Source organism: Crocodylus porosus, unplaced genomic scaffold, assembly GCF_001723895.1.
Source record: "Crocodylus porosus isolate Cpor-Errol unplaced genomic scaffold, CroPor_comp1, whole genome shotgun sequence".
NCBI lineage: Eukaryota > Metazoa > Chordata > Crocodylia > Crocodylidae > Crocodylus > Crocodylus porosus.
In genome coordinates, this window is record NW_017728918.1 from 87,821,480 (window position 1) to 87,840,547 (window position 19,068).

At 40.7% G+C, this 19,068-nt stretch overlaps 1 protein-coding gene across 1 annotated transcript in view; it reads right to left on the reverse strand.

The window, feature by feature from the left end:
* AK9 (adenylate kinase 9) overlaps nucleotides 1–19,068 on the reverse strand; it is a 171,706-nt gene that overhangs the window by 9,240 nt on the left and 143,398 nt on the right. Inside the window, exons 28-34 of the mRNA XM_019538185.1 lie at nucleotides 17,484–17,702; nucleotides 12,348–12,561; nucleotides 10,805–11,006; nucleotides 6,989–7,135; nucleotides 4,375–4,595; nucleotides 713–909; nucleotides 48–217 (exon numbers count right to left, since the gene is read on the reverse strand). Of these exons, the coding sequence (XP_019393730.1) occupies nucleotides 48–217; nucleotides 713–909; nucleotides 4,375–4,595; nucleotides 6,989–7,135; nucleotides 10,805–11,006; nucleotides 12,348–12,561; nucleotides 17,484–17,702 (1,370 nt within the window). The remainder of the gene's footprint in view (nucleotides 1–47; nucleotides 218–712; nucleotides 910–4,374; nucleotides 4,596–6,988; nucleotides 7,136–10,804; nucleotides 11,007–12,347; nucleotides 12,562–17,483; nucleotides 17,703–19,068) is intronic.

The window sequence follows — 19,068 nt, forward strand, 5'->3', positions numbered from 1 at the left end:
AGGTACATAGGCTTTTCGTAGAAATTCTAAGAAACGTTAAGATTTACCTCTGTTTTCCATCTAAGTAAGTGACTGGACAGTATCCTTGCATTTCTGCACTCTTAGGGAATAAGGCTTTTACGTCTGCCATAGTCAGTTTCTTTGGGAGCATATTTGGTGGCGGAAGAGGATTAGGTGCTAATGGTGGCACATACACCTCTGGTGTATTCAAGAATTTCTGTAATGTGAGAAATTAAACCTTTGTAAGATGAGAGAAATATACAGTAATAATTTTATACATGCTACATAGGAAGTGGCTTGTTTTATACACATTTGCTACTTGTTCCTTTATTTCCCTGCATCACAAAGTGCTGGGACAGTGAGGAAAGCCATTATTCCTTCAACGCACCTTCATCTAGGCTATCTTTCCCATTGTTTAAATTAAAAAGGAGTGGGGGAAGAAGATACATGCTTTGAAATGGAAGACATGAAATATTTCAGTTTATAAGTGTATGTTTGTTCAGAAGAATTTTGTTTTGACAAGATTCTCTTCCACTACATTTTAACTCAAGAACTGATAGAAGTACACAGAACAATGATTAGAATACCATAAGAAAACAATCAGCCTAATTCAAATAAAGAGTTAATTTCTGTACAGAAAATACATAGACTCATAGCAAACCATGCGATTTTCCAGGCTAACAGTGTATTTTCTTTATTCAGAGCCACTTACGTCCAGTTCCTTCTGGGAAGCCATTTTGTAGTAGTGTCCTCGAAATTCTGCAGCAAACTGTAATGAGGAGGTTACAGAGCAGTCAACCAGTTCACCCTTTTCTGCAAGGCTAACAGGGCAGTACTGCCCAAACTCTCCCAGCCGAGACTGCAGCTCTTGTGTTGTAATACATAAATCAGCGATATTTGCTGCTTTTCCTTTGAATAATAATAATAATGATAATTATTTTGTAGTATTTAAACATTTTCCACTTATAATTTTATAATCTTTATATTCACTATAAAAAAAATAACAATTATATTCAATGTTTAGAATGAGAAACAAGCAGTCTTTATGAATATTAGATTATTAAAATTACATTGTAAAACATTTTGCTGATTTATTTTGGTAATCATTTCTCTGACAAACACTTAAAAACAATAAATGCTAATGATATGGGATACTCGCCATGCTTAATTAATCTGCTTCACTGGGATAGTTTTGCACTGGTGGTGTATTGTTTCATTTCTTTGTGTTACAAAAGAAACAGTTCAGTTGTAATTTGAATGTTTTTCAGGGATACATTTGAGTTTAGGATGGGATTCAAATTTTCATTTATTCATCCTAGTCTTATAAATACAAGGTTTAACTAAATTGATTGTTACATAAAATATCATATAATACTCTACCTTAAGTTATATTTTAAAAGGCCTGATGCTCAAACTATATTTGAAAAAAATCCTAAATACCATTTGGGATTTGATCTACGTTTACAAGAAGGGCACTGACCTGGAAGCTTTAATAGGGACAGAAAAAGAGACATTATCATCTGTTTTCCCTCCAGACAGGGCCGGCCCACCTTATACTGCGAAACTTGCAGCTGCAAGGGGGCCCACAGTTTAGGGGCCGCCTGCATCTGGCCATTCACCACCCTCCACCCCCGGCTGCCGCCAACTTCTTTGGGGCAAAGGGCCCCACAACTATTTCTTGCAGGGGGCCCCCAAAAATTGTGGGCTGGCTCTTTCTCCAGAAATAACCTGACTCAGACTGGACCACCCTCAAACATGCTGATAAATTCAATGATGGTGTTGTCTGACATAAAAACTTAAATGGGGATTATTCCAGGTTATGTCAAGACTGAATTTGATCCCCTAAGAAAATTTCAACTAACTAATACTTGCAAGTTTAACCTTAATTCTGAATTTTCTGCATTTATAAATATATATTAATTTTTTTAAAACTAGTCTACAAAACTGAGCTTCTATTGAAGGCTCTAAGTGCCTTTTGTGCCTGACAGAGGTCTGCTTCATTATCTGATCAGCATCCTGTAACAGGAGCCTCTGGAAGGCAGGATAACTAGGGTCAATAGGCTCTTACAGGAGTTTCTTAAAGGTACAGCTCTCTGAATCTCCCTTCCCCAGCCAAACATAACAACAATTACATATCAATATTAACATAACACAGAGTTTCAAAATACATATAAATAATAGGGCTGTGTGAAGCTTCGATCCCTGATTCGATTCGGTGGAGATTGGGTGGCTGAATCTTCGAATCTGAATTGAATCAGGAGACCCTTTACTCTCTTTGAATCGAAGTGAAACCCTGCAAATCAATTCAGAGATATTCAGACATAGACACAGCTTTAAATGTTTTTTCTTCATACCTCTAGGTAGCAGGCAGCTTGTGAATGCTGTGATGCTGGGGTAGATGGAGTATCCCACAGAAGTGCAGGGGGCTCCCCAGTGTGCTTGGCAGCAGACCTGGAAGTGGACTAGAAGCACTTCCAGTCCACTTCCAAGTCTGCTGGACAGCATGCAGGAGGGCCCCTCTGTGCTCCCCCAGATCACCAACTGGTGCCTCCTGGATCTGGGGGGGGAGGGCACCCGGGGTCCCCCTGTGGCCAATTGCTGAGCTGGGGAGGCGCAGGGGGGGCCTCCCACACACTCCCCGACAGACTTGGAAGTGGACTTCAGGTCCATTTCCGGGTTCATCACCGAGTATTTGGGGGCCCACCCCGCACACTCCATTCACCCCAGCATCGCAGTATTCACGAGCCTCACTGGTACATCAAGGTATGTAGAAAAAACATTTAAAGCTGTGTCTGTGTCCGAATTGCTGATTCTCCGAATCAATATCAAATCTTCAGATTTGGATTTGGCCAAATCAAATCGAGAACAGTGATCCAAATCAATTAATCAAATCACTGTCCCGAATTCAGGCTGAATCCGAATCCAAATCGAATAGGGCACATTTTGCACACCCCTAATAAATAACTCATTAACTAACAATGTATCTTGAACAATTCATTTTTAACATGATCTGTGGTGTTGCATAGGACCTGTATGTGGTTCTTTCCTCAAGGACACCAATGTCTCAGGGCAACTGTAATTCCATTTATTCTAATTGTATTGTGTCTTGGGGCTCAGCTCTCTCAGATTGCCCTAGTTATTGCCTGCCTGTGACTTATCTCTAGCAAAATGAATGACGTAGTGCTACTTTCCTTTCTCTCTTTAGGGTTGAAGAAGGTGTTAGTTATTTCTATGAAGTGCATGCACAACTGAGGTGACAACTCCATATAATCATGGGACTACCTCTTGTGATATTCCTGTTATCTGTGAACATTATTTCCCATCAGCTTCATTATAATTAAGCAGTGGAAGTTCCTGCTACCCCAAGCTATGTCAAAGTTTTTTTTAGCTTTAAGTTTTATTTTGATTTACTCAACAGGTAAGAGCTGTAACCCATTTTGCAGTAGCATCACTAGGCTGGGGATGACCAGGGCACCAGTCCTGGCAGCCAAATTGGCAGAGGGAGGGATACAAAAATAGCAGCCACTACACTGCTTCCTTGGCTGCCTGTACCAGTAGCCCAGGTGCAGCTCCTGTCCTATGTACTACCATCACCCAGGGTGCAAAACTTCCCAGTTATACCTCTGCCACTTTCTGATATAACACATTTGTAGTGTAGGCAAGCTCATTCACAGACCATGCAGAACTGACTGCTTTTTGTTTCTTTTTACAGGTACCATTTTCTTATAAGAATTGTATTATTGCTAAGTGACTGAAATGTCCTCAATTTAGATTATTTTTTGGCTGAGAATTAATTTAGTGATCCATTTGGAGCAAGGTAATCTGATTCCTTAAATTACAATTTCTTAGGATCATAGGAAAGTAGGGCTGGAAGGGACCTCACAAGGTCACCTAGTCCAGACCTCTGCTCAAGACAGGATCATCCCTGACTAAACTATCTCAGCCAAGTGTCTGGCTAACCTGCTTTTGAAAACTTCCAAGGATGGAGATTCCTTAGTTTCCCTAGGTAACTGGTTCCAATGCTTGACAGCCCTCATAGTCAGAAAGTTCCTTCTAATCTCCAACCTAAATTTCCCCTGCTGAATCCTGAGACCATTGCTCCTAGTCATGACCCCTACAGTCACAAAGAAAAGCCCATTGCCATCTTGTCTATAATCACCCTTCTTCAGGCATTTAAAGATTGTTATCAAGTCCCCTCTCAATCTTTTCCAGACTAAATAACCCTAGTCCTTGCAGCCTTTGCTCATAAATAAGGATCTACCAAAATCGATGTGGCAGGTGGGTGACTTTGTGGGCTGATAGCAGCGCTGGCCATTTTTGTGGGCATCTTAGACAGACAAGTACAATTTTTAAATATAAAATATTCTCTTTTACCTTCTCTTATTCTTTCCAGATATATCTGGATCTGCCTAATAATAATTTGAACTTCCTTGACTATTTTGTTCCAGATCCACCATTTACTTTGTGATGCATCAACCACAGACCAGTTCTGATGTTCCTTCTCATAATAAGTCTTAACCGCATCTATCTGCTGTCTGTAGCAAGAGTTCCGAATAGCTAGAATCTGTGCGCTGTCATGGGCAGGATATGGCAGTCTAAAGACAATAAAAATAATATTTATATCAGATGATTGGAGAGTATACATATATATATAGATAGATGTATGTAAGTATGTATTTGCTGATTCTGATCTATATATTTTAGAGGTTATTTTAATAGTATTTTTAAAAATTCTGCTTATGAAATACAACTTTGTTATTAAGAATGACACTGCCAAAAGGACAGGAAAAAATCCACTATTCTTATTAATTTTGAGGAGCCAAATGGGTATCCAGGAACAAAGCAAATTATGATATTTATTTTCTGACTGTAGTACTCGTATTTTGAAAATAACTTAGAATGTGTTAGTACATTTATTGACATATTGTAACAATATACCTTTAAATTCTAGTGCATATACCAAAGCTTGAGACACTTAGAAGACAGAAGGATCAATTGTTTATTTGAAGGTTAAACTGGTAGAATTAATGTAATACTACCACAGATTTTTGCTTGGAGATAAGTAGCCATCATCTTTGAATATGTTTTAGTAGAATGCAAGCTCTAAACTCAGGAAATAGGTATCTATCTACAGTTTATTACACACATATATAAAGCTAGTGCAAATAATGTAAATTATCTCAAACTGGAATGTTATATAAAACTCTCAGAACAACTTTAACTAGAACCTAACTAGAGGCATTGCAGTGGCGATCCCTCATGGTCATGGATAATTATGGCTCTCCAGTTGGGTAAGATAAGGTGGGACAGCCTATGTTTAGGGCACCTTTTCTAGCTCCCTCCCCATGTGGGGTGAGCAGAGGGGATCCCAAAAAGGACTGTTCAGTCGCGATCACAGCTATCAAATCACCCTCCTGTCCTATTCCAAGGGTGACGCAACCAACATATGACTGCTACCTGTGTTTGGATCTGTGACTAGGGACTCCCGGCATCACTTCATCTGTCCCCATTGCCATTCATCCACTACCACAGGGCATTGTATAGGTCAGGATATTAGTGATTAGTTATTGTGGTAGATGTTGGGTCTGGGGGGGGAAGCCTACATGTGACTTTTTTATGTGAGAAAGCTGTTGTGTATCGGCAACCACATGGATCTTGGTGGAGAAGAAACCTGTGTCCAGTGGCAAGAAGATCCAGGATGATTTGGGTTACTCGTCCATTGCTACCTTCATCTGCCTTTGCAGCCATTGAGAAGTATGCCTTCTGCATCTGCTGCTCTACCATTGAAGTCTTTATATTCTGTTGGACTGCTCTTTGTCTGATACCTCATCTTTAACCACACTGCCATGGGTGACCCTACCAGTACTACAAGACCTTTGACAGTGTTGCTGTTAGGGTCACTGATACACGCAAGCCTCTCCACCCCATCAAGGTGGCAGTCCATGGAGAGGGAAAAGTATGAATACTTACTCTAAACTGTAGCATTATAAAGGCTCTTAATTCAAACAGTGCAAAAAAGCTTATATTAGCTTTTTTTTTAACCATAAGATATATCCCAAGGCAGTACTACCTTTTATTATTTACTGGGGTTGTACATTTGAATTGTATAAATAAGCCTAGAAAATATAATTACTTTGAAATGAAAGATGTAATTTCTAAAGTAAAGTCTTGAAAAAGATAGTGCTGCATGATTTTCTTGTGATGCAAATGGAGTTTCACTTTACAAGCAGTGTAGTGATTGCTTGATGAGTAAATGAAAATTCAGCAATGTTATAAGCAATTTGGAAATTCTTATAAACATTTCACCTAATGTGGGCATGGTTTTTATACAATTTAATTTTAGGTTGAGTGTTCTGTTTTTTTGGTGCCCTGTCCAGGTATTAACTACTTTCTGCTGTTAATCAAAAAGCAGACTGACAGGCTTTAAGTCTGAATATTTATCTCATCAAAAAAGAAAAGAAGTGAAGGAGAAGTTTTCATTGAAAGGCTTAGATAAGTAATTTATGAATTGAACTTTGGAAAAATAAAATATATGTTAATCCTGTCCTTTAAAAAGTCTTACATTCATTTCATTTGCTGCAGTGTATGTGTAAATGCTGACCCAGCTGGCTTCAGTAAGGGCCTGTCTGCTGGCTAGCCCCTCATTGAAGTTCCTTTGTGCCCCAGCCAGCTCCTTTGCAGAACGTGGAGCCAGGGGGAGCAGCTACAAGCTGGCAGGCTCACCCCCAGGGCCCTCTGCCAGCCAGGGCTGCTCCAACTGGGTTTCATATGCTGCTCATGAATAATCAGCTCCAGAGTTAATTGCTCCCATATGCACATGCAAAAGGTGTGCCCAGGAGCAAAAAACCTATGGAGCAATAAGCTCCAGAGTTTATTCACATGCACTAATTGCATGTGTAGACACATCCACTGAAACATAGATAGATACTTTGAGAGAAAGGACAAGATTTACATGGATAAAAACATTGCTTGCAATGAGCATCACTACCCAGGAGTTCTTTCCTTATCCTGTAATGCTCTTCTAAACACCTCTTTTGCATCCATTTGTAGCTCAAAGATTTTCACTGGAATTATTCTCATTGATTCCAATAGGTTCACTTGCTTTCTTGTTACAGGATACCCATCAATAACAACTCTGTATAGAACCAAAACATAAAAAACCCTGTTAGTTTCTAATTAACCATTATAAATTAACAGTTCATATACACCACATAATTTTAACAAGAACAAAAATGAACTGAAAGACCTCATCCTGCTTTCCATGATGTACAAACTTCTAAAAAACAATCCCCAACTCACAGAGTTTATTTAAAAATACAAGTAGGTGTAAGGCAGGAGTGGAGGGATTAAGCCAAGAAGAAAGGTGATAGGAGCATGTAGTAACACAGACTGGTAGTGTGTACAACTCAGTGGTGGAATGTCCTAAAAATGGTGTAGTCTTAAGTTATAAGACATCTGTCACATAACTATTTTTGCTATCTGCAGTCTCCACTGGCCACCTACATTACTGATTCACAACCACAATGCTGTGACATCCTGGGGTGCCTTCCTCTTTGACGTGTGAAGAGATGCACTTGAGCAGCTATGTGCAGGCTCAGGTCTGTCCCTGTCCCTGTTCCTATCAACCCGCCACCTCCACTGCCCCCTTTGCAGTCACAGTTTCCTCTGCCTCTGCAAGGAAGTGTAAGCACTCTAATATGTACATTAGTTTTTGAAAGTGAGTGCCACTTATTTCACAAAAGTTATGAAAGAGTGCTTCAAATCTAATGAGGAATGCCTCAAGCACAAAAAGGCTGTGAACTACTGATATATGTACTTACTGACATGAATACAGACTGGCTAGTAAGAGAGAATATTTAAGGTACTTCCTAATATCTTACTTAATGGTTTGCCTAATCTATACTGAAGAAGAAATACAGTTGTCACATGTTAGAGAATATTGGTGTAAGACCTACCAAAACAACATTCCAACAGCTACATTAAAAAGGACCAGTTGACAGACACCTGTTCTCAAAGATTAAAACTGAATTTCAAAGATTAGTTTGGAATGTCATTTCCTGGGAGAATTTCCCTTCTACAGGAAAGAAAGTAGCAGAAGCTAATGAGAAATGATGAAGTAACAGGGTGCTGTTACAGGTTACGTTTCAACTATTCTAGATCTGTGCAATGTTAGGCAGTGTTACAGTTAGAATAGTTTCAGAGCAATTGCAGGTTAAGGTTTAATGCCATTTGTCCTGTACAACTGTGACTTGCTCTTCCTCACTTCCAGGTGCCTCTGGGATTTGTAGTCCACAATTGCAGCCAGCAGTAAATTTCAGTAAGTTTAGTAGCAGGGCAGTTCTGTACTTGGGGAAGGTTGTTTTAACCCCCCACCCTGTCCCCAGCCCCCAGCTGGGCTTTGCCTGGGGGGGAGGTAGTCCCTGTCTCCCCCCACAACCCTTCTCTGTTGGAACAGACAGTACAGCCCAGCTCAGGGCTGGAAAGCATGCTAGGATGCTGAGGGACTGTGATTTAACTTGAGCCAGGAAGGGCTCTGGGACAGAAGTTTCATAAGTCAGTTTGACCCAAATCAGTTAAGTCTGATACAACATTCAACCAGGTTTATTTTAAACCAGTTTAAGCCATTTTGAAACTGGTTTATGTGTACTGAGCTTCTGTTCTGGTACAGGTTTAAACCTGTTTCTGATTACTTAATCCAATTTATGTGCAACTTCTGTCCCTAGCCCTGGAGTCCCTGGAGCACGTCGGCTAGGGCCATTCCCACTGGGGTCGTATGTTGGCTTGAGGTCAGCACCACCCTCCTAAGCAGTAGAGCTTGGGAGGGTGGCAAGTTTTTTTAGAGCTAGAGAGGCTGAAATCTGTGCATCCTGGAGTACTGGATGACTGCAAATTACTCACTTTATTTCCATAGAGAAGACTAACAAAAGCTTAAGCTAGGTAGTACTGTTCAGATATAACCCTCACCCAAAGCAGCATAACTTTAAGATGCTTTGGGGGTACTTAGAATGGTTTAACACCCTTTAATCAATGAACACTCCTGTTTTAAGTGCCTTTAGAATGGTTTAAAGGCCACTCCAAGATGCTTTTTAGTTCTGACCAGCTTGGTGGGTGGTTCCATGCTGGAACGACCCCCAAAAAAGCCCCAGAAAATGAAGCCCCAGGAAATGAAAGTTCCATAAGAAATAAGGGATGAAAGAAAAGCAGTTTCCTGCTGTTTCTAAATAAACTTTAAGCACTAAAATGTTAAGAGCAACACCTACAACAGCAAAATTAATAACAACAGCAACAATATAGTAGAGTGCTATGAATTTCTTAATTGGTGGTCTGTACTGCCAAAGAGAAAAGGACAAGTCTTAACTGCTTCAGGTATTTGCTATAAGAGAGCACATTCAGTTTACATTGGAAAATACTGTCCTTTTGGTTGAATGAATTATTTTAAGAAAATGTGAAATATTAAGAGGAGAAAAACTGAATATTAGGCCTGTACGCGAGTAGGCAGCTATTGGATCTGGCCACTTCGGATGCCAGCAATCCGATCCAGAGTTCTGGACCAGGTTCCCACTGCTGACAGGCAAAACTTGTGAGATGGGTGCTTGTGCAACTGTCTGTCTTGGGGCAGTTGATTGTATTGATTATTTCCTCTGCTTAGTTTGCGGTTTTGTTAACACCTACAAAACCACAGACTAAGGAGAGGAAATAATACAGACAATCAACTGCCCCAAGACAGAGACAGTCAGTTGCATGAGCACCCATGTCATGAGTTTTGCCTGTCAGCAGCTAGAGGTGCAGGGCCCAAAACCCAGAAGCCCTGCACCGATCTCCTTGACATCTGGCAGGCTTCCTGGCAGCAGCAGGGGCCACCATCCCTGCAGCTTTCACACTGCTGCACTTTAACACATGAAGTGTCACCCATGATACGAGTTTTGCTTGTCCGCAGCTTGAGGTGCAGTTCCCCCCAAACCCGTGCACCGATCTTCTTGAAATTTGGCAGGCTTTGTGGCCTGAACAGAGGTCACCACCCCTGCAGTTTTCACCCTGCTGCGCCTTAACATGCACCGGGTCATCCATGTCATGAGTTTTGCCTGTCAGCAGCTTGAGGTGCAGTTCCCCCCAAACCCCTGCACCTATTGCCTTGAAACTCAGCAGGCTTCATGGCCTCAGCAGGGATGACTACCCCTGCAGTTTTCATCCCCCCGTGATGTGACACATACATGTGACATGAGTTTTGCTTTCAGGAATTTGGGGTGCAGTTCCCCCAAACCCCTGCACCTGTCTTCTTGAAACTTGGCAGGCTTTGTGGCCTCAGCAGAGGCTACCATTCCTGCCAGTTTTATCCAAATCAGACAAAAACCAACAAAGTTATAGATATTTAATTGATTCTCCATTATACCCTATGGCCAGATCTCCAAGGTGGCTCTGAAGCTTTTCCAAAGCAGTTCAGAAGCTCTGAACTGCTTTGGAAAGCCTAAAGAAGCCAGCACGTCAATCCAGACATGCTGCATCAGACACCGACGTGTCCAAAGCTTCTCTGGATCCGAAGCATGGTTCAAAGCCTTGCACAGCCCTACTGAATATGTTTGCTTGAAAACTGGAAAATCCTAATTGAGAACTGTTCTTGAATGCGCATGTGAAGAGCCTGACTTGTGCCTCAAAATGGGGAGGGCCAAAGTATAACTTTGTCATGAAATCCTTCAGTCCTGTTGAAGAGGTTTAGAGAAACAGCTTGTTTCATTGTGGCCATGTGCACATCTCTGATTACCCGAGAAATATTATATCTAACTGAAAAAAGAAAGAAACCTCTTACCCAGCAGTTGTACACACATGATCCATCAGAGCCACTTCTAGAGCATGGACAGCCAGTTCATCAGGTGCAGTCAGTCCTTTATGGAGATGCCATTTTAACATAAGTGCCAACTCACTTTCTGGCTGATTGGTTAACACTAGACGTATAGCATCTCCTATAGATAGTCTCATTAACCCATAGATACTTGCAAATTTCTTCGCAACTGCAAAACATTTTGATATTAGACTTAACTTTCACCTGGGCTATAATGCAACTTAATAGTTCTGTTCACAGGACGTTCAGATGGCATAAAATTATGATTTTCATAATTTTGGATAAACACAGTATATTACTGGTAGAGAGCCAGGACAGGTTTTCCTGGGCTGCAGCATGGTGTTTCAGAAATACTACATTAGGAAGGAAATAAAAAAATGAGGAAGGGCTCACTAGGACAGCAGTAGACACATATAATCTTACTCTTGGGAAAAGATTAAAAATTAAAATGGAAAGTTATGTAAATAAGTATTTGATTTTTTCTTTTAATTGTACTAGTAATGCAAAGCAAGTATAAACCCAGTTTTGACTAGTAAAGCTGCTAGAGTGGACAGGTGAATCTGTCCCTATACCTTTAAAAGAGCAATAAAAAATTTATATAAAGAGGAAGATTAAAATCATTACACTTAAACAGGACTTTCTAACAGACAGCTCCTTGGAAAGGTTTTCTCTAGCAGTTTCTATTTAGACTTATGCCCATGTATGTAATGGGGGCATTTATTTAGTATCTAATTAGTAGGGACCTATCTAATTTGCGGGGACTGCCCCCAATTTTGTGGGCAGAATGTGGGCCCTGGTAGCCTTTTCATGGGTAGAGTGTGGTGGGCCTCCCCATGCCTCTGGCCGAGGGGCCCCATTGGCTCATCCCTCACTGCTGATTCACTGCAGAGATGGCCTGTTGTATGGTCTCACCTCTCACCACTGATTAGCGGAGAGGGGCGGGGCCACATGATAGGCAGTCCTAGATGTGAATCAGTGGCGAGGGATGGGGATGGTAACCATTTTGCTGGCAGCCCTTTGAGCAGGCAGTCCCCCTCCACCCTTCTTCCCCACTCTAGTGAGCTGCCACAGTGCTCAGTAAGTTTTTTTTTCCTGCGGATTTTGTGGATTCTGCGGATTTCAAGGGCATTGCTTGGATTTTGCGGGCAATGCCTGATTTCCTGGAATCCACAAAATCATGAATTCGGTAGGGCCCTACTAATTAGACATGACAGATTAGGTTGTTGCTAGATAGACAAGGGATAGAACATATATATGTAAATCAGAAAACTGGAACTGAGGCACAGAGAGATTAAGGAACCTTCAAAGTCATTTAACACACAATGTCTAGGTGTCACGATGTAGGGTTGGTAAATAGGACACTGGGAAAATGAAATGCAGCATCCTAGGCACAGTACTAATGAGAGCCAGACTAGCAATGTGAATAATTAATTTATGACTTCTAACTAAAGTAGTTATGGTGATGCAACCTCAATAATCAGAAAAACTTTTAGAAAGTGCTGGAACCTACCTGTGGTCTTTCCAGATTTTGGAGGGCCTACAATTGCAATCTTAACTGGCACAGATGGTTTAGGTTTTGGCTGACGGATATACTTGATGGGATTTTTCATAAATTTGTCTTTATTTTCTCTATTTGTAAAGAAATAAATATATTGCCGATGGATGACCGGAAAGATTGGAGTTTCTTGGTTTTGGAAAGGCTTGATTACATCTCCTTCACTTAGCTGCAATATATACAAACAAAAAGTTAATTACCAATAATTTTGTTTAGCATAGGTTTCTCTTCTATCATACAACAGTGGTTTCATGGCCAGATGGTGGTATGGTGCTGCTTACTGATAGTAAAGAGACAAACACCTCTGAAAAATGGACCTTGATTGTATAAGCCTCAAACAGAACCCCTTCTGTGAACCAAAGTAACTTTCAAGCCCATAGAAAGCAATGGAAATAATTGACATGAAGCAACTTCCTACTCAAAGGGAAGTAAAGCAGGGCACAGGATGGAAAAAGGGGACTATGCCAAATTATTGGTAAGTAATTTTTCTTTTTAAGATGTCTCTCTCTCCTATCAATCATCCTATGCAAATGGAGTTAGGAACAGATAGTGAATGGAGCAAGCAGTAAGTACCTCCTTGAGGTCATGGTACAAACAGTGAACTAAAGACAAAAAAGCAGCCTGTGAAACAGCCAGCCTCAGCCAATAAGGACAAGGCCACCTAGCCATTTTACATATCCTGAAAATGAATGCTGCTTTGCATTATCTATCTGTGAAGCAGCAACTTTTCCAGTTACCAGGCACTGAACAGACTCAGGGGAAAACTACCAACTCAAGTTATCTGCTATGAGAATGCAACCAAAACCTACCTAGCAATAGTAGTTTTAGTATCAGCAATACCCTTGTTGTAACATTCAAAATAGGAAGAGGTACTCTGAGACTTTCTACATCTTGAAATGAGAACTACAAACCTAATATAAAACCTATAAAACATAATTCACAGCATGCCTGATATCTACTCAGTACAGTCTCTGTGCCTAGGAAGAACACAATGTACTGACATAGAGGAAAAATAGTAGGCTGGTTTGGATAGACTCTGATAATTACCTTGGGAACAAGTCCAAAAAGAAACTGAAAAAAATCTTTCCAGAAGAAAATAAGGAGAATTAGATAGTCAAAAAGAGTTACCAAGAAAGTGTGATGGGATAATCTGTTCTCTCTGAAGCTGATGGTATAGGCAGTTAGCCAGAAATAAAAAGCACTACGGGCACTGGTTAATGAGCCTAAAGATATAACGGAGTAATAGTGGTGTTACAAGTTACCTTTGTACCATTTTAAAGGCACTTAAAACAGGAGGATCTATGTATTAAAGGGTATTAAACTGTGCTAAGCACACTCTAAGCATCTTAAAGTTATGCTACTTTGGGCAAAAGTTTTCTTTGAGCTGTTCTACCCAGCCTGAACCAGTCTGCTCTATGGAGATAAAGCAACCGATCTGCAGTCATCCAGCATCCCAGGATGCACAGCTCCCAGCCCTTCTACCACTGACAACCTTTCCACCCTCCCAAGCTCTACTGCCTAGTGGGTGGTACTGGCCTCAAGCCAACCAGTGGGTATGACCTCAGCCCATGCTGGCTCCAAGACCCCAGAAGACCATACCCAGGCACCTGGGCCAGAAGCCAGGCATGCAGCCCTCCCCTCAGAGGCCTAAGCTTTTGTCCCACATCTGGGCAGTATCTTAAGCCAGGAGAATTAAGGGGGCATGGCTTCCCTTCCCAGCCTCCTGCATTCTGGTCAGGGTGGGGGAGGGGAGGAAAGGGCTACGTAACACGGCATGGCAGGGGCATGGAGCCCTGGGAGGCAGGCTTCTCTGGGCTCCATACTTTCACTGTGCTTAACCCCCGGTCAAGTAGAAAAGTTGCTGTACAGCTGAATAACCAGTGAAGCAAAACTAAAAGTTGGGGCAGGACACAGATAGCAGCCCAGGTCTATGAGCATTTCTACCAGTGAAGTTCACTAATTATACAGATCTGAAGGGAAAAGCAGACAACTTCAAAGATAAGAATGAAAAAAAGAATAAAGAAAAGTGTGTTACAGTTTAAGAGGGGGAGGGAGGAATGCAGAAGGCAGAGCTCCCAGTGTCAGCTGGAACACTGCCCTGAATCAGGGGACTCAGCTGAAAGTACCAGTAATCAGTTGGTCCAATGTTATGAATATCACATCTCATAGAGATGCCTGTGTGTCCAGTCTTGTCCAAGCATCAAAATGAGGCATGGTACCAAGGTGAGGTGGCAGGAAGGTTATGGTGTCAAGGTGAGGATAGGCCCAAGGTGGTTGTGGTACCAATGTGAGGATAGGCCCAAGGTGAGGTGGCAAGAAGGTTATATTTCTATTACTTTCTACTACTCCTGAGACGTTTGAGCCCTGTTTTGAAGTTATGCTGAAAGTTGCCATGAATTTACCCAGTTGTAAATAGGTTCCTGGTTATTCAAACTGTGAAGTCAAAGACAGTTAGACATAATGTTAGCCACATCTCTCCACTAGCTACATAAACTACCATCCCTTAACTGTGGTTGTTCGATGTTCTGTTAAGTTCAGGTATACTTTTGACTAAACAATATGAGAGCCTGAACAATGTGACCCTTCTCCAATGACAGTTGTCTGCTTTTCCCTTCAGATCTGTATAATTAGTGAACTTCACTGGTAGAAACACTCATAGACCTGGAAACCTCCCTGGTTGTCTTGAAGTCAGGGACTTAAATGGTGATGGCTCAGAATTATGATAACGGTGCAAAAAACTGCCTAGAATTTGCATCCCAAACAAAGTTTAAAAAGTTGTAGGTAAGGGCTCTTGAACTAAATGGACGAATAACCACCCCAAAAAGGTATTAGGAGTAAGTAGAGAACCTGCAAGGCACAGGAAAAGGGATTGATCAACAAGGAAAACTTTATTTTGGAAGTAAGAAAGTGTAGGAATAAAGTGACAGTTGAGTTACACCTTGGAAAGGAAGGTAAAGCAAATAGTAAATGGTTCATTTAGCTCTGTAAAGGAGTAGAATTAAGAAAAGAGCACTTTATGTATCTTACGAGCATATCAAAATAAAAATACTACATCCAAAGCAGGAGCAAAACTCACGCAGCTTAAGGCACTACATTCAAGGGTGGGAGAGTGGATAATCCCCAGTTCAGAATACTGAAAGAATTGTCAATGGAGCTGCAAGTCTATAAAAGACTGTTTAATAAATCTTCAAATTGGGGGTGGGACTATATGAGTGGGAAACAGGAAACACTGTATTTGTATGGGGGAAGGGGTAGGGAAGTGATCTGCTTAATTATCATGCTATTCAAGGCTTTAGGACTAATTTTGAAGAAAAGAATAATAATAGAAATGAAGGTAAAATGAAAAATAGATATATTTACAAAAGGTAAATTCTGCCAGAATAACCTTGATGTCTTTCGTTGACATGTAATTCATTTTCTAGATTGGCAAATCATTTGATAGGATGCCACATGGGAAATTATTAGTCATGCTGGAGAAGATGGGGACAAGAATTGTATGAAACTGGCTAAAGGGGAGATTAAAAAGTGTTAGGCTGAAAGAGAAAGTATCTTGTTAGGGGAGAGTAACTAATGGAGTACTAATCTGATTTAATATTTTTATTAATGACCTCAGCCAGAAAAAAAAAGGACTGTATTAGTGAAATATGCTGATGACACAAAGTTGGGAGACATTAATATTGGGAAGAACTGGAATATCGTGGATAAACTGAATAATGTTAAAGACTAGAGTAATAGAAGTAGGATGCAATTTAATAATACAGAACACAGATAATTGACAGGGAAAACATTCTGCTACAGAAGGAAAAGATAGAGGGGGAGAAAGAGCTGGGTGCATTAGCGCATCATAGGAAAACTATTAACCTTAATAGTCTATTTTGATGTAGCCATGAAAGGCAAATGTGATGCTATAACGTATCAGCTGAGGCATTTTCATTACAGATATGAAATATGAATGCCATCATGCAAGGCATGGGTAAGATCTCATTTAAAATTCTTGTGTGCAGTTCTGGTCACTGGTGTTCAAGAAAGACTAACTCAGAATGGAAGTCAAACTAAGCTGATCATGGGAACAGACAGGGCTTATTAGGTAAGACACTAAAAGAACTTGGCCTGTTTAGCCTAGGAAGAGCAAAGCAGAAGGGCAATGTAGTTGCGGTCTATAAATACATCAGCTGTGTCAACATTATAGACAGACACGAGCTATGTAAGCTGAGGAGTAATATTGTCTTAAAAATCCATGGATATAAACTGGCCATGAATAAATTTAAACCAGAAGTTAGAAGATTTTTCATCATGAAAAGTGAACTTCTAAATTGGCCTTTCAAAAGAAGTAGTGGTGAAAACCTAATTAAGTTTAAGATGAAGCCTGATAAATTTTAAAACATGATTGCATAATGAGGAGATGATACCTGGTGGCCCCTTCCTTTCCTATGTCCCTAAAAGCTGAAGTTATATTTTCTCTTTGTTACTTGCTCTCTGTTATAGCTTTGACAACACTTTCAGGTAGTCAACAGTCTCTGCTCAATTGCAAAATTCTTCCTTCAGCAATATACGGTTCCTCTTCTTCCTCCTTCAGGAGTTTCCTTTTTGTTGTTTCCTCTTCAATGGACTTTTTTTGGCTCAGCTCTGCTCCTGACATTTACTCAGTCACAAATCAAGGAATATTTCTCAGATTCCAAATATACACCTGCTAATACACTACTTCAGCCACCCACTACTTCAAAACCAAAAAGTTTTCTACCTGTCCTAGGTGTTTCAATAAGACTAGTTTTAGGAATGTTTTGTTTATTATTTCATATTTCCTAAGTTCAGAATATTTTGTATCTCCCTTTGGCTCAGATCCGCCTTTATTTGTACTCACTCATAAACCTCCTCCCACATTATCAGTTCTCTAATAAACTCACCAAAGAGCATTAATCATATCTTAAAATATAAAACTATGAAGATAAATTCTTGCTATTAATAGTATTGGCTATTTGGTAAAAAATAGTTCATGATCTGTTTTTCATAACACTTATTCTTAGTTTTATTAAATAAAGAACAGCATATTTTGATTGCTGAAAGTGTAACTTAGCCAGTTAGGTACATTACCTTGACTGGGTCCCACTGACCAAAACAACTTTGATGTTTATAGGAAAGAACCAGCATCTTGCGTGCAAGGGACAGACTGATTGGGTAACATTTCTCAAAAATGCTTTCACGATGTTCCACCAGATGCTTCACCTTATTATAAATTTGGTAACGTACGATGTGAGGTTTTCGTCCTCCACTGATGGTGATTTGGGGTATTAACAATCTTTCAAGTTCTTCCTGATTTACCGGTAATTGAAACAGAACATATGATAATGCTACCAGGAGTCACATGTTATGAGAATGGGTGATATGCACAATAACATCCAGGGCTGTTACATTCAGTGTTAGATTTATCCATTTACAATCAGTGATATTGAACTAAATTCCTTGGTTACTGCACCTCAACTTCACCTGATCAATGGCTGACCCCTAAGTAGTTAATATTTTATGTAGGTTAGCATCATTATATATATAAATTAAATAAGAAAACTGTATAGTTTACATTGACATTAAAGAATCCACTTCCATTCAGGTAAATTAAAAAAATGACTTATCAAAACCAACGAAATGACATTTTCTCTTTTACCTTTCCCCATTTATTGCTTAATTACTTATGTATAAAATATTGCTGCCTATTATCCATTGATCCATACTGAGGTTTTGAAGCAAGTTAGAGTCTGTTGCAAAGAAAACTGAGAGAGTCTGGTGTCGTGGTTTTAGAACATATGAACATAAGAGATGCCATCCTGTGTCAGACCACAGGTCTATTTAGCCCAGTATTTTATATCACACAGTGGCTAAGGGGGAGAGGATTTATGCAGGGCCTTTCTAAAGTGATCTGTCCCTTGCCCCTCTCCTTACAACTTAAGACATTTAGGACCTAGGAAAGAGTGACTTCAAAGCCACTCTCCCAAAACACTAATAGAAAATCTTTGGGCAAAAACAGTGATCTTTCCCTTGTAACAGGTTTCTTCCTGAAGTGGAAGGAGTATTAAAAAGTTATTCTTAACTCATCTGAATTTTAATCTTTCAGATGATAATAGACTGAAACTTGAATATGGCAGCAATGGTTATAATAATCGTTATAGTAATAGGTTGAATTTTGGTTATGTCTATACTGATAGGATTGACCCTCAGGTCATTTTTAAGTACATATGCTGACTATCTAAGCCAGGGGTGGATAAAATACAGGCCGAAGGCTGGGTCCAGTCTGTGGGCGCCCACCAATTAATTGTACACCACCCTGCCTGTGTACCTCACTCCCACTCTTTTGCACAGGAGAGCACGGGTTTGGCCAGCATGCACTGCTGCAGTGGCCGGGGGACCTGCTCAGCTTCCCCAGCCTCCAGCAGCTCCTTCTCCTGCCCCTGTTGCAGTGCTCACTCCAGGCACCAGGCAGGGAAGGGGCAGCAGCAACAGCAGGTGGGTGGGTGGTGGGAACTGCAGCTGGATGGGAGCACGGAGCATGGGGACTGGGGTTGGGGGGAGCACGGAGCCCAGGGCACGTACCCAGGGGGACTGGGAATGTGGAGCTCAGGTAGGCAGGATTTGGGTGTGTGGCATTTGTGGGGTGTGAGGGAGGATGGGGGTGTGTGAGGACCCC